General features: G+C 54.8%; 1 protein-coding gene across 6 annotated transcripts; it reads right to left on the reverse strand.

The window, feature by feature from the left end:
• Window positions 1–1,433: 1,433 nt before the first annotated feature.
• On the reverse strand, window positions 1,434–11,477 carry PROC (protein C, inactivator of coagulation factors Va and VIIIa). 6 transcript variants are annotated; one of them, XM_080798207.1, is made up of 9 exons: window positions 11,339–11,477; window positions 9,927–10,013; window positions 8,421–8,587; window positions 6,935–6,959; window positions 6,660–6,797; window positions 6,398–6,532; window positions 4,267–4,406; window positions 3,266–3,383; window positions 1,434–2,125 (listed from the first exon to the last, which is right to left on the reverse strand). In XM_080798207.1, the coding sequence occupies exons 1-9, from the start codon at window positions 11,382–11,384 to the stop codon at window positions 1,548–1,550; spliced, it is 1,434 nt and encodes a 477-aa protein (XP_080654333.1). In that variant the 5' UTR covers window positions 11,385–11,477; the 3' UTR covers window positions 1,434–1,547. The 6 variants fall into 6 exon arrangements, with proteins under 6 accessions (XP_080654333.1, XP_080654332.1, XP_080654336.1 ...); XM_080798206.1 differs by having other exon boundaries at window positions 9,927–10,017; window positions 11,319–11,466; XM_080798210.1 differs by having other exon boundaries at window positions 9,927–10,017; window positions 11,339–11,463.
• Between the last annotated feature and the right edge of the window lie 2,759 nt (window positions 11,478–14,236).

Consider the following 14,236-nt stretch of genomic DNA (forward strand, 5'->3'; position numbering starts at 1 on the left):
CTAGTTAACTGTCTTTATGGGAAGCTCACCTTGTGCAAAGGCATCCAACATGCTGTCACTCTCTCAATCCATTATGTCCCACTACAAGTGTCAGGGATGCTGGCCCAATGCACTAATTGGGAGGTGGTTCCAACTCTGGGCCTGTCTTCCTCTCAGTTCCTAGCTGTGCCATCTACCCCTTTCCTGGGTGTGTTAAGAGATGAATCTTGCAGGCCCCTTCTCAGGCACAGCTCTTCTCTTGCGGTTGAATATAGATAACTCCATGGGTCCTGGGATCTCTCTGGTGTGTGATTAGCAGCTCTGGTCTGACAAGTTGGTTATAATCACAAGTCAAGGTCTCCTTCACTATTGACTCACTCATGCTATCCTTTCTGAGATTGCTGCCTGAGGCTTGGAAAGTGCCTATCCAAGCAGAAATGGCCTTTAAAGACCATCTGTCTAGTGGTTTTTAACCTCAGTTACAGTTTTAAATCACCTAGGGAGTTTTTAAAGTATCAATGCCTGCGTCACCTACTCTAAATCAGTTAAACCAGAGTCTCCGAGGGTGCAATTCTAGGTAGATGTCTGTGAAAGTTCCCCAGGAGGTTCTAGTGGATAGATGGGCTTGAGAACCACAGCTTTCATTTAATCCCTTTATTTTATGATGCCCAGAGGAGAGAATGACTCGGCCAAGGCCACACAGAGTTAGATTCCTTGTATGACTTTCAGCTATTTGTCTCAGCTTGTCTCACCTCTATCCCTTTTTATTGGGTACATCCTTACTTCTTTCTCTGTCTCATCCAGTCATTCCTAGAAGGCTGGGTCAAGACAGAACCTCTTGCTTACTGCTGTTCATGATTGTGTGAAATTGTCCTTAAATAGCTTCCCCAACTACACTGTGAGCTCATGCTTAGCTGAACCAACACCTTCTGAGTCTCTGGCTACTTCCTCCACTGGATTGATAATAGCCTCTACACCCAGCAGGTGCTCAACACAGCTGCTCTCCAAGAACAGCGGAGAACAGACAGCATGATAGGGGTTTGGGAGTCAGACTTAGACTTGAATCCTTAGACTTGAATTCCACCATGTAAACCCTCCTGAACTTCAGTTTCCTCCTCTGTAATATGAGTTCAAAACCTCTGCCTTCGTTGTTGGGTTAACTGTAAAGCTCTGGCTTCCAGATCTCTGTTTTGTGTGGGCTCCTTCCAAGACCCTGGGAGGGGCTCTCACAGTTTCATAGTCACATTTTTTATTCTTTTTCATATAGAGAGCCCCCTCCAAAGCTATCAGCCTCAGACCTCACCAAACTTGGACCTACCCCTCCCCACCCCACAGAGCTGATCTGGAAGTTAAATAAGATTGTGTTCCTAAAGTGTGGGAAATGCAGTAGATGCTCCACAAATGTTACTTCTCTCCAGAACAGCCCAGAAAAAGGATGCAAAGACAGACAGAACTGTAGCTGATGTGCATGTCACATGTCCGCTTTAATGTCTCAAATATTCCCATTCAGCAATCCAGCCCCCATTCCACAAGTGGCCTCTGGGGTTCAGACACAAGCCTGAGGGATGCTAAGGTACCTGGTTCTCAGGGAAGGCCTCCTCAGCTCTAATGTGGCCATGGATCCAGTCAAGGTAGCGGCTAACTTTTGTGTAAATGCCGTAATTGTGGAGGCGCCCGCAGCCTTCGCCCCAGCTCACCAGGCCCACCAGGAACCAGGTGCCACGGAAAGATGCAACCATAGGCCCCCCACTGTCACCTTCACAGGCATCCCGTGAGTCCCCAAGGATGCCCGCGCACAGCATGTTCTCAGAGATCATGTTGTGCATGGCCTGGATGCACTCATTATGCGGGGCCACGGGGATATTGATGAAATTGAGGACGAAGGTGCGGTTCCTTTTGGTCTCACTGCGATAACCCCAGCCGGTCACCACAGTCTCCTGGCCAACCTGGGTGAGTTCACGCTCTGCAAGACCACTGTCTGGGAGGCAGATGGGCACGATGGTCTGCGAGAGGACAGCAGGCTGGGCCAGGCGGAGCAGTGCGATGTCATTGTCCGTGGTGCTCTTGCTGTAGTTGGGGTGGATGAGGATCTCCTTGATGTCCACATCCATCTCCCACTTCTCCCAGCGCCGAAGGTCATACTCCCCTGTGGGGCAGAGGAGCAGTTAAGAGCGGTTTGGGGCAGCCAGTGGGCCCATACCTGGAGTGGTCGCTGTGTCTCCCAGGCAGTTATGAGTGTCATAAGTCTGTGCTTCATATCCCTGCCAGTGGTAACAGCGGGGGTGTCAGTCCTAAAGGGGCAGAATTCTGGCTGGAATTTAATACTCACTCCCAGATGGAGCAGTGAGGCCTGGCAAGTAAGCAGCCGTGGGTGGTCAGTATGGCAGCCTAGTACACAGATCAGATCCACACAGGGAAGTGGAGGGACACAACTCTTCTAGCAGTGCTGGCCCGAGAACAAGGTAGTGACAAGCCATGATGGGGACAGGGCCAGAACAGCAAGACCCAGAGAGGACCCATGGGACACAGGCTCTGCCAGGGAAGATCTGGATCACACGCAAGGGACAAGATCCTCTCCAGCAAGGCTGATGGCTCCTGGAGCGACAGGGGCAGTGCAGGGAGCTGGGAATTCTAAACTGAGTGCCACTGGAGGCCACAGGCCATTGGTCATGCTGGAGGCAATTGTAGAGAATATGAATTTGGTCATCCTCAATATATCTTTTCCTTCTTTTCTGCATAAACAGTGGAGAGCCCCCACCAGAAATTGGTAGAGCAGGGCCCAGGCTTGTGGCCCTGGATTACTGCAGGGAAGCAGCCGGGAAGATGCTGGGGCCTCTGCTGCTTAGCTCTGTTCTTTTCAGTCATGTGAAGCATGACCCTGAGCCCAAGCCATGTAGATGCCTTGTCGATCTCCACACCTAAGGTGCCAGAGGCCCACACACACAGCCTGTTCATGTGAGTGTGAATAAAGAGGCAAGGGTGTGTGTGTGTGTGTGTGTGTGTGTGACCCCCCTCACTTTGCAAACATGTGTATGTAAGCACTTGGGCACCAGATTGGAAGAGACTCCCCTACCTGCAGAACAACAGGTGCCACTGTGTCTAAAATTCCACAAGAGTAGCTGGGGGGAGCACACAGGCCTCTTCTCCCCATACACCTTCCAGGGGACTCAAGCAGCCTCTTGCTCAAGCACCCCAAAGACGAGGGTCCCCAAAGCTCACTAGCCTGTCTGGTGCCACCCCTCCCGAGGCTTCTGGTGGCCCACTCCTGCCTAGCCCCAGCCCGCACCGAGTCTGACGATGAGCTTCTTAGAGTCCTCCATGCAGTGGGCCGCTGTCAGCACCCAGGAGGTATGGATGAGCACTGCCCCGCAGGCCAGCTTCTTCTTTGAGTCCAGCAGGATCACCTGGAATGGGAGTAGGCAGTGACATCACAACACTACCTCTGACAGCTCCAAGTCTGGGCCTACAGTTCTTGGCACAGCCACAGCATGGTTCTCAAGCCTGAGGCACTGGCTGCAGTATTGGTCAGTATTTCATGGTCACACAGCATGGACTTATGGTCCTTTGCTGGCATTTTCTGTCTTACAGAGTTGGACTGTTGTAGGGCATCTCTTTTCCTTTGCCCATGCTATTGCTACAGTCATCCTTAGCAGCACCCAGAGAGTTCTGCTCACCCTTGAGACTTAGGCTGGGACTCAAGTCCTCTAAGAAGCCTTTGAAGCCTCAAGGTTGTATTGAGTATCCCCCTCAGGGTTCCATAAGCCCCTATCCCCCTGGCCATCCTGGCTTTGGTCCCACTGAGTGGCTGTTTTTATGGGCCTGACCCTCGCAGGATCTACGAGCTCCCCAAGGCCTGCCAATCTTCTGCTTATTGATTTTATGTACCCCTCCCTCCCACCCAGTGCCTGGGACCATTTAAAGTATTAGTTCCCATGGTAAGGCTGGAGAGGTACTGCAGGGTCAACCCAAGCAAAACCTCTATCATAAGCCAGGCCTTGGCCTAATGTGCCACCAGCAGCACATGATCTTTCCAGCTCTTTGTTAAAACTATAACTCACCTTCCTGCACATCTGCCCCCTACCCCTGTGCCCAATTCACCCTGCCCTGACCACTACTCTCCCATCAGGTACCCCTGGATTTCCCTTAAACTGCTTCGCCATTAGCACTGCCCCCCACCCCAAGTGAAGGCAGCATTTCCTCTCTCCATCTGTGCATCCTGATCAGGAACTCCCAGTAGGGGCTCAGAGATTCCTGCCCCAACTGCTGAACAGCTGCTTCTCTTCTCACCTGCCAGGGGCTCTCTCCCCATTTGGTCTCTTTCCCATTGACGAGCCTTGGATCCACTTGGTCAGTTTGGTTTGTGTCCCGTTTCAAGTGCTTGCGCTTCTTCTCCAGTCGCTTCCCTGGCTTCCCACAAGGGAACTTCACTGAAGATAGGGGAAGCAAGTGAGTTCCTGCCAGGCACTACTCCCCAAGACTGCCCTCCCATCTTTGTCTACTTCCTGCCTGCAGACTAGTTTGCTCCATTGTAGGGTTAAAAAATAGGCGATGCTGAGGCACCCAGTTCTAGTAACCTGCAAATCCCCTTGGGTTAGTCAGTCAGTCAACAAACAGTGCCACCTAATGGTAAGAGCCAGACCAAGCAGCATCACTACCTATCTGTGTGTCCTTGGACAGGTTAAACTTCTCAGAGTTCAGTATCTGCTCCTCCAGAAGTTGTTGGGAGCAGTCCCTGAGGTACATAAAATAAAGTCTCATGCTGGGATACCACCAAGCTCTTAACACAGGTAAGAAATTATGGGGAGGAAGTGGTGGGCATTCCTGGGGAGCCCCCGAAGTAGCTCTGAGCACGGTCGTGAGGTCCCCGGCCAAGAGGAGAGAGAAGAGGACAGAGAACTGAGGGCTGGGAGGGCTTTCAACATCTGCTCATGATGGACCATGCATGCTAGGTTGAAAGGTTTAGACTTGTAGGATGGTTGATGGGCAACCATCAGCAGGAGAATTGCATAGTGGCAGAGAATAGAGACAGACAACAGCAACAAAATTCCAGAAGCTAGATATGCTAACTAACTTGGCTGACTGAGAAAGCAAAAACCTTAGCCAGTAATACAATTCCAGCAGCAGACTGCTTTTTATTACAGAACCCTCCAGAAGCCTCAGTGTTTCTGAAGGACACAGTGTAGGTTGGGACTACAGACAGGAATGCTGAGTTTAGAAATGAAACTGCCAAAGCCCTAGTCCTCTGTCTCAGGCCCCCAGTGGCTTGGCTCCTCTCTCAGCCCTGAAAAAGACCACAGGTGCCTTCTCTGCTCAGGGTGAACCAGAGACCGTGATCTGGGCCTCCAGCCACAGGAAAGAGTGACATGCAAGGCTGACCAGAGGGAGTCACACAGATATCTGCAGACTAGGCAGATGCCAGCTCCTCTTCCCTACTCTGCTTCAGGGGAGATGGAAGGCAGGCTATGCCCAGTCAAACGTGAACCTGGAGAATTCCTCTCAGGAAACAGCCTAGTGACCTGAGGAGCTGGGCAGTAGGGATTCTACCAGTGACCTGCGCCTTCTGATGGCCTCTTAGAAAGCCTTTAGGCCAACTGGTCCACAGGCATTTCCTTGTAAGTTCCTGTGAATCATTATTTCAAAATAAAAAGACATTTCTACCCAGTGAAAGGGTTGGAATATAACATTGTGGAAAGTTCCCTGAAAGAACACAAAGCCAAGTCAAAGAGATGGAAAACAGAAGTGATAATAAACCTAGAGAAGGGATCCCAAGGAATGGAGATCCGAGTAACGGGAGGTCCCAGAGGTGAGAATAGAGACTGCAGTGGGAGGCTAACTAAGGAAATGTGCCTGAGGCAGTAGACAGGAATTTCCACATGAAAAGGTTCCATCTAGGGCATTGTACAACGAATGACAAAAGACCCATACTGAGAAGCAACCTGCTGAAATTCATGATAAGAGTTGTAAAATTCTCACTTCTAGGACATATACAAAGTTGATAAAAATTAAAATGTTATAAGAAGGAAAACAGAAAAGAAGGCAGACTCAGGGTTTCTGTCTCTCTTCAGAGAAGCCAGAGGTAAAAGGGGAGCTGGGATGCCAGGCTGGACAAGGTGTCTTCAGAAAATAAAGCCATCCAAGGTGGATGGAGGAAGATGCTGGAGGCCTGGCCCCCAACACCCACTCAGAGTTTGGGAGATGAGCTACATATGGGCTCATGCTCCTTCGGAAGTTGTCCCCAAGGTGAGCTGGGGAACCTGGAGGAAGGCAGGCAAGAGGGAAAGCGACCCAAGGGCACCCACACAACTCCCAGGCTGACTGCACTACCAAGCACCCTGTCAGTGCAGGGGCGGCCCCTCTCCTCACCCACTCCCTGGGAGCCTCTCGTGCTGCCCCCACCTACGGTTTTGCGGGCGCTCACCTGTGGGCTCGCACTGCAGGTGGTCGTCCCCCAGCTTGTAGCCCGGCGCGCAGCGGCAGCGGCGCCCGCCCTCCTCCTCCAGGCAGTGGTGCGCGCAGCCGCCGTTGTCCACCGAGCAGTTGAAGTAGATCACCTCTGGGAGGACAGGGGAGGAGGCGCCAGGAGGGGGTGGCGCGGGGCGTTCCGGCCCCCGCCCCGCCCCCCGGGCCCCCAGGAACCGTCTCCCGCCCCCCCCACCCCCCTCCGCGGCTGGCTCTCTCACCGTGCCTACAGAAGCGACCCTCCCAGCCCGCGTCGCAGTTGCAGCCGAAGGCGCTAATGCCGTCGATACACTTGCCGTGCCCGCAACACGGGCTGTCGCACGGGTGCTCGGAAGGTAGGGACGCGCACTGGTCCCCGTCTGCGACATGGGAGGAGGGGCGTCACTGGTGTCGCCAGCGGGGGGCCCCCATGCCCCGCCCCGTCCCTACTGCGGCTCAAAAAACCTGGGGAGGGGGTGGCAGGGGCACCGCAGCCTGGGGTCTAGAGCGCACTCACCGACGTACTTGGACCAATAGGCCAGCTGTGGAGAAAAGGGACAGTGTCAAAGGCCTCAGCCCATGTATAAGTATATAGGGAGCCCGGGGGGTGCCCCGTGAGTCTGGGCCAGGTAGAGCAGGGGAGGGAAGGGCTTCTGGACAAAGAGAGGTCTACCCCTGCTTGTTGCCAGCCACTGGGGCAACTGCCCCCTGAGGAGGACCACACTCCTCCTTGCCCCCTGCTGCCCTTCTCCAAGCCACATCCCAGGCACCACCACCCCGGGTGCAGCTGGAACCCTGCCCTCTGGACTGCCTGGTACAGCAACAACCTTTACACTGGAAGCAACCCAAATCTCCCACCCAGCTGCTCTGCCTCCTTCCAGCCTCTGTCACTCTCTTAGGCTTTTCTGGACCTCTCATGCTTGTGGTCTTTCCCTAAGCCAGTGTTCTCAAAGTGGAGACCTTGTTGGTTAGACATGGATTGCTGAGAAGGTCTGCTTGTCTGACCAAGTCCCTGTTGCTGCTGCTGCTGCTGCTGGTCTGGGACCACCACACCGGAGATCCACGGGTGGATGCCTACAACATCAAACCCCTCCCTGTAGCAGTGGCTCTGCCCTGCTGGGCCTGGGAGACCATAGGGTAAGGTGCTCAGATTGTGGCTGTACAAAGTCCTTTGGGCGTCTGTTGAGGAGGCTGTTTGGGAAAAGAGCTGGTGGGGATCTAGGCAAGGAGGTAGCAGATGAAAGGGCAGACCGGAGTTTCCCACCCTAGTCTTGGAAGCCCTGAATAATAAAGAAGGGCATCCTTATAGATCTTATAGACCTGGACCCCAGGTAGCGGCACAACTTCTCGTCCTAGTAGCTCAAGTAAGCCCTTGAGATGGACTGGGTCTGAGCCTTGTATCAGAGAGCTACCTCCCTTACCAATCCATCCTTCTGCCTCAGGGCTGCCACCACAGGGCCCTGGCAGCCAGAGAGGATGTGGACTTCCCCTTTGATCCCCTGAGCAATCAGATTTTGCCTCTTGAGAACTTGAACTGGGGCACAGAGGGTGTGTATGTAGACAGACATCAGGGAATCTTGGGTCATGCACCCCCTGATAGGCAGATATGTGGCTGGAAACAGAGAAGGTGGGATTTTGGTTACAGAGAACAGGGGAGGCAGGGGCCAGCTATGGGCAGAGGGCAGGCTGAACTTCCTCCAGGGGGGTCGTTGGGAATCCGAGCCTAAGGTTTCCCCAAATTCCCTATTCCTGGAGCTAATTGCAGAGCTCTGTTCCTTGCAGTCATGTGTGCCCTGACCAAGACTGTAGGGCCAGCGTCCTCTTCATTCCACTCACCCTCCCCACCCCTGAGCAAGCTGGATGGAGAAGGGGCTGTTGCTCATTGCCTCCCCAGACTCCGAGGAGGGCCTCAGCAGTGGGGCCCTAGCTTGTTCCTCCAGACCCCTGCTGGCCACCAGCCTGCCCCTGAGGCTCGTCCTCTGCACCCAGCCAGATGGCCTTACTGTGTAATCCACATTTTGGAAAATCTCCTGGGCCTCCTCGAAGTCACAGATCTCCTCTATGCACTCCCGCTCCAGGCTGCCTGGCCGGATCTCCTCTAGGAAGGAGTTGGCTCGCTTGCGGATCCGAAGAACCTGGTGGGCGCTCTCGCTGCTGGAGAACACTGAGTCTGGTAGGGGGTGGGGGGAAGCTCATTAGGGAGAGGGGCCTAGGGTGGGGGCTACTCTGCAGTGAGCCCCAGGAGATATTTTTGTCTTGAGCCCTCAGGACTTAAAACTCTCCCGCTCCTCTGCTCTTCCTTCACACACAGCAGATAGCCAGCCTGGGAAGACAGGAGACTTGGCCATTCAGAGGACATGTGCTGGACAGACAGTCCTCCCTTTGGACCCAACCTGACCTCCATGTGACCTTGAGCCAGTGCCTTTGCCTCTCTAAACTTCAGTTTATTCGTACAAACATGAGGATGAGGTAATGGTGTCAAACAGCGCAGTGCCTGACCTAGAAATGAGCACTCAGTGACACATGTTGGCTGGATGTCGTTGTTATTACCAGGACTGCAAACGTCACTCTGTCTTTCTATTCTTCCAGTACCCCTGTGCAACCCTATCTTGCACTGTCCCGCCTATCTCCCCCGCTCCCCACCCCAAGCCCCCTTGACCTCTCCTGAGTGGAGCATTTCCCCTGCCTTCCCCTCAGGGGTAGGGCAGACCTGGAACACAGCAGATCTGTGCCTTGGGCTCTGAGAGATGTCTGTTGGGTATAGCTGGGATGGAGGGACCAAGTAAGGGAAGTGAGCCAGACAGGCTGGAGGAGGCAGTGCAAAGTCCAGGAAAGGAAGGCATCTGACCTGAGTCTGGATACAGGAGCCAAATGGACCACAGGTAGGAGTGGGGAAACCCCAGGCAGACAAGCAGCTCAAGAGGGGGCTCAAATGCCAACAACGGCTGGTGTGCCTCAAGGAGACTGGGGCGGGGGGCTGCTGCAAGGCACTGGCAGCTCTTTACCCCTCAGACCTCCCCATGCACCCTGGCTTCCTCCTGTTGGCTGGGGGTGGGGAGGTACAGGAGGGGTGAAGCTGGGCAGTCACTGTACACGTGCCTAGGAGGAGAGGCTGCCCTGTGGCAGTGTGGTTGCTGGCCAGTCCTGGCTTTCAGCTTTCCGGTTTTCACAGTTAAGGGAGTGAGTGGGTAGAGGGGAAAGGCCCAGGGGACTCTGTGGCCCACTCCCAGACTGGAGGTAGGAACTTCATGACATGCCCCCTGGGGCTCCTTGCCGACACCACAGTACTCTGCCATCACAGTCTCCCCACCCCTTCCCAGGGTAGATGTGCGGGAGCGGGGGCTACTGGGTTCAAGCAGCTGGCCTGTCAGGGACTGTCAGGTTGCTCCTCCCCATGGTGCCTCTCCTGTCACTCTGAGGCTCAGAGGATATGCTGCAAAGTATGAGGGCCTTATGTGGGGCCTTGTGGAGACCCTGAGGATCCCAGGGAAGGAGGACAGTGGCCTTACCCGGAGGAACTGGTGTGCCGGAAATTCCCCAGATGGTCACCAACAGTAAGAGGCTTGCGAGCTGCCACATTCTGGAGTTGCTGCCACCTGTCTGAGGAGGACTTCTGAGCTTCCAGCAGCCCCACCAGCCCCTGCTCTGCCTGCCACCTTGGCCCCAGATGGGAATTGGCTGCCAGGGCCGGGGCTTGGGGGGTCCTTGTTCACTACCCAGACAGCTACTGGCCCCTCAGTGTCCTGGCCTGTGTGGGGCTAGGATCACAGCAGCTGCCCAGCATCTGAGGGATGAAGAGAAAAGGTGGAAAGAACACAGATTCCTGGGGAAGATCAAAGGGACTCAGCACAAAAGGGCCATGGCAGGTGCCCTCTCTTGCCCTGTTATTTGAGGGTCAGGGGGTGGTGACTTTGCTGATCTAATGGCCAGGCTAAGAGTCATAACTAATATTTGTCAGACATTTATGGTATTTTTCAAACAACTTATTACGTAGCTCAGAAAGCAGGCCACCAAGTCAACCACCTGGTGCAAATCCCAGCTCCGGGACACCAGCACTGGGCAAGATACCTAACAGCTCCATGCCTCAGTTTCCTGGTTAGAAAAACTGTTTTTCTGCCTTATAGGGTTCCTGTGAGATTTAAATTAATTAATCCACATAATACTCTTAAAACAGGGTTTGTATACAGCAAATGCTTGGGAATATTAGCTTTTATTCTCTCAGTTAAAGCTCACAATGCCTGCGAGTGAGGTGTTAATGTCCTCACCCCATTTCATAGAAGGTGGTCACATCAAAGCTTAGAAGAGAGAAGGAGCTTACTGAAAACCCACAACTGGGACCTGACAGAGCTAGGACCCGAGCCCAGTGTCCAGGCCTGGAATCTCACCCCCTGCCTCAAACTACCGGGTGCCCCACGAAGCCCCAGAAGTATTCCTGCAGACTGGAAACAGGAGCAATCCCTCCACTGCCTCCAAGCCCAAGCAGTAGGCCTGCTGGCCCCACCCGCAACCTCCCCCACTCCATCTGACCTCACTTTCTGCTTTCACTGACCCCCCCCCCCGCCCCGCTGGAGGCTGTTTGTGATATTTGTTTGAATCAGACACCCTAGGTTTAGAGGAGGGGGTGAGGTGGGGAGTACGGGGAGTCCTGGGCTCCAAGCTGCCCTTACGACGTCCCAGGGCCCTGGCAGCCCTCAGACCATTTCCACTTGCCTCCAAGTCTGGGAAGAAGGCCCGTGGGAACTGTGGCACGCAGGCCTGAGGAATGCCAGCCAGCGCCCTGGCCCGGCCTGTGGCAGAGCCCTGACGTCCCATTAGCCGAAGCTCCGGCCAGCCTCTGGAACCCTGGCTGGAGCATTCAACCTTCACATCTGCTGTTCCCACCCCCGTCCCCCCTCACAGACCTGCCATGAAGGGGCCTTACTGGGGTGGGCCAGGGAGAGACTGCAAGGTCGCCGTCCCGCCGCCATGACAGCCTGAACCGCGCGTGAGTTAATCCATAACCTCAAATATTTGCTTGGCCCTCAGTGTTGAGACCTCCCCCTCCACAGATAAACAAACAGTCTCCAAGCTCCTGATGGCCCTGTTTGCCCAAAGCCCACTTTTGTCCACCAATCAGTGCCATCCAGGAGGGAGGGCGGGAAGGGATGGGCAGTGTCAAACTGTCTACCGATGTGGTCTCATTTTGGCCTCAGAGGTGGCTGGCTGTAGGAGGGACATTGTGTCTATGTTGCAGATGGGGACATTTTTACCCAGAGATACTAGTTTTCCCCAGATTAGCACTACTGGCGATGATTCTGTAATTCACCAAATCTAGAACGCCGTTAATTATAAGATGCACCTATTTTATGTGGCAGAAACACTGTCAGTTACACAGGGACACAGCGTCCTGATTTCCAGTTTTCAGGATGAAAAGACACCCCACTCTGGGTCCCTCCCATGTGAGTGCTGGCCACTCAGCTCCACCCTGGGCTCCAATAGCTCCTGTAGCTGCCCCGCACAGTGGTGTGTGGCTGCTCCTAGAATCTCTACTTGGCAGATAAGGACACTCAGAAATCTGTTAGTTGCTCAGATTCACCAAGCTGCTGAGTGGTAGGCCTGGCGTAGACTCAGGCCTTCCTGGCACCTCTTGGCCACCTTTGTAAACAAGTGAGAAAAACAAACCGGGTTCTGGAAAGGCTGCTGTCAGTCCGTGGCTGGGATGCTGGGAATGAAAAGGGCAGAAGTACAAGGTCCAGCCTGAAGCCTTGGCGCCAGTTCTTGAGTCTGTCGACATTTATTAGGCATCTTGCTTCCCTGTACCCACTGTGTGGGATCCACACCTATTTCCTCCCTACCATACCTGCTCTCCCCACCCCACTCCCCGCCCCCTGCCCCCAGGGCTTGACCACACCCCTCAAGGCCAGAGCTCCTGCAGGGGTCATGTGACCCTGTCCCGCTGGCCTCCAGGACTGCCCAGGAAAGTCACCTGACCCAGGGGTCAACCCAGTTCTCTACCTCAGCCCTTAGTAGTAGGGTCTGGGTGCCCTCATTCCACAGTGAGCACTGGACTGGGAAGATTTTGAAGCCAGGGCCCGGGCATCCATGTTTGGGCCTAAAGCAGAGGAAGCTGATGAAGAGGAAATACAAACTCAGGAGAGAGGCTGAGAGAGGAGACCTTGGACACTCAGGAGTGGGAGGGAGCAGCAGGGGCAGGCCCCTACCCTCCAGAGTGAGCACATCCTGGCTTTAGGCTCATGAGGGTCCCCTGCCCTCCTAGAAACCCCCTCTTTCCTTAAGTTCCCTTAAACTGACTGGGGCAGCTCACATTTCTTAGGACAGGATATCTCCTCCAGAGGGGCAGCACCTTCCCTGGGCTGTGGGGCTACAGGCCCACAGCCTCCCGAGAAGGCAAGACGAATGGGGTGAAGGGACATCAGCACGAGCTGGGGTGGCCCAGGAAGGCTGCCTGGAGGAGGTGGAGGTACACCTAGAGGTCAGAGAGCAGGAAGGACCCTGGGAATAGAGGAAGGCCCTTCAGGAGGGGAGGGAGTGGAGGCACAGGAGACAAACAGCAGGAGGAAGCATTGTAGCAGGGAGGGGTAGAAGAGAGGGGAGGAGGCAATAATGGAGTATGGAGTGTGGAGTGTGGAGTGGAGCCTCCAGCAAGTGGGGAGCCAGTAGCTCTTTTTGCAGGGTCTGTGGCAGCTGTCTCTACAAGGGGACATGTGTTCCTCAGAACTCAGGCAGGAAGCACAGAGACCATGGGCATGATCACACAAGAGGGGCAGCTCAGCAGCCGAGGACCTTGTCAAATACCTCCAGCACTCATGTTCTTGTGCTAGGTGGCCTCCCCGTAAGTCCAAGTCCGCAGCAGCTAGTGGTCTGGGCTCTCCTCACTTCCACTTCTCTTCCTGATACCCCCTTCTCCTCCATGGCTACTGAGTGCAAGGCATGGTGGCTGTCCACTGGGACTCCGTCCTCCTTGCCTTCCCCACCAAGCTCCTCACCCACCACCTGCCCCCCAGCTGGCACGGGCGATAGGTTCCATGTTGATGTCTACATAGGGTTCACACGCTGGTCCTGAATGTGGATGAGGGACTCTGCCTGAGGCACCCACATCCAAACCAGCCCCGACGCCCAAAGCCTGGCCCCCTGAAGAGCCAGGGCAGCTGCAGTGGGAGAAGTGACCAGTGCCAGGGGTGGGCTCATGCCTTGAAGGCTGCCCAGAGCAGGGCAGGATGGTTCCTCTTGCTGAACAATTCATGCTTATTGGCCAGCTGGGCACTGCAGTAGGGGTGCCTGCTTTAGGCGTCCTTGTTGGCTGGCAGCTCAGGGAACCAGAGTCATCTCCCTGAAGCAGGGAGGGCCCCCTCCAGCTGTTCCCCAAGTTTGCGCTGGCTGAACAGTTGCCATCCCCGGGAGAGTGCTGCCGGGAATCCAGGTGTCCGGGCTCACTGGCAACAGGTTTCCAGCAGGGGCCACTGCCCTGGTCCTCTCAGTTAGGTCCCGGCTGCTGTTCCAAGGGATGGCCTTGCCTGGCTTGGTGGCCACTGCTGGATTGCCTTGTCTGACGCTGGGGTATTCTTTCTCAGTTGTGAGTCACCCTGTTGGGCCTGACTTTCTCCCGATGCCAGAGCAGGACTTTGGCGTCACAGCCAGCCATGATTCAGAGAGAGAAAGGCCGTCCGTGCACAGGCAACTGACTGCATTTGGGAGGACATGGGCAGAGGAATAAGAAGCAAAGGGGTGGGGTTGGAGGTGAGGTGGGAGGAAGAGGAGTTTGGGGGGCTACAGAAAGCCAAAACTAGGAGATGTTATCAAGCAGTGGGGTATTCAGAAA

The sequence above is a fragment of the Martes martes genome (genome assembly GCF_963455335.1).
Source record: "Martes martes genome assembly, chromosome: 3".
Classification (NCBI taxonomy): domain Eukaryota; kingdom Metazoa; phylum Chordata; class Mammalia; order Carnivora; family Mustelidae; genus Martes; species Martes martes.

Coding starts and splice junctions, on each gene's coding strand:
- PROC (XM_080798205.1), bottom strand. CDS start 11,272: ATGCTCCAGCCAGGGTTCCAGAGGCTGGCCGGAGCTTCGGCTAATGGG. Junction 6,533..6,659: donor GGGTCGCTTCTGTAGGCACG/GTGAGAGAGCCA, acceptor CTGTCCTCCCAG/AGGTGATCTACTTCAACTGC. Junction 4,407..6,397: donor CCTGCAGTGCGAGCCCACAG/GTGAGCGCCCGC, acceptor CCCTATCTTCAG/TGAAGTTCCCTTGTGGGAAG.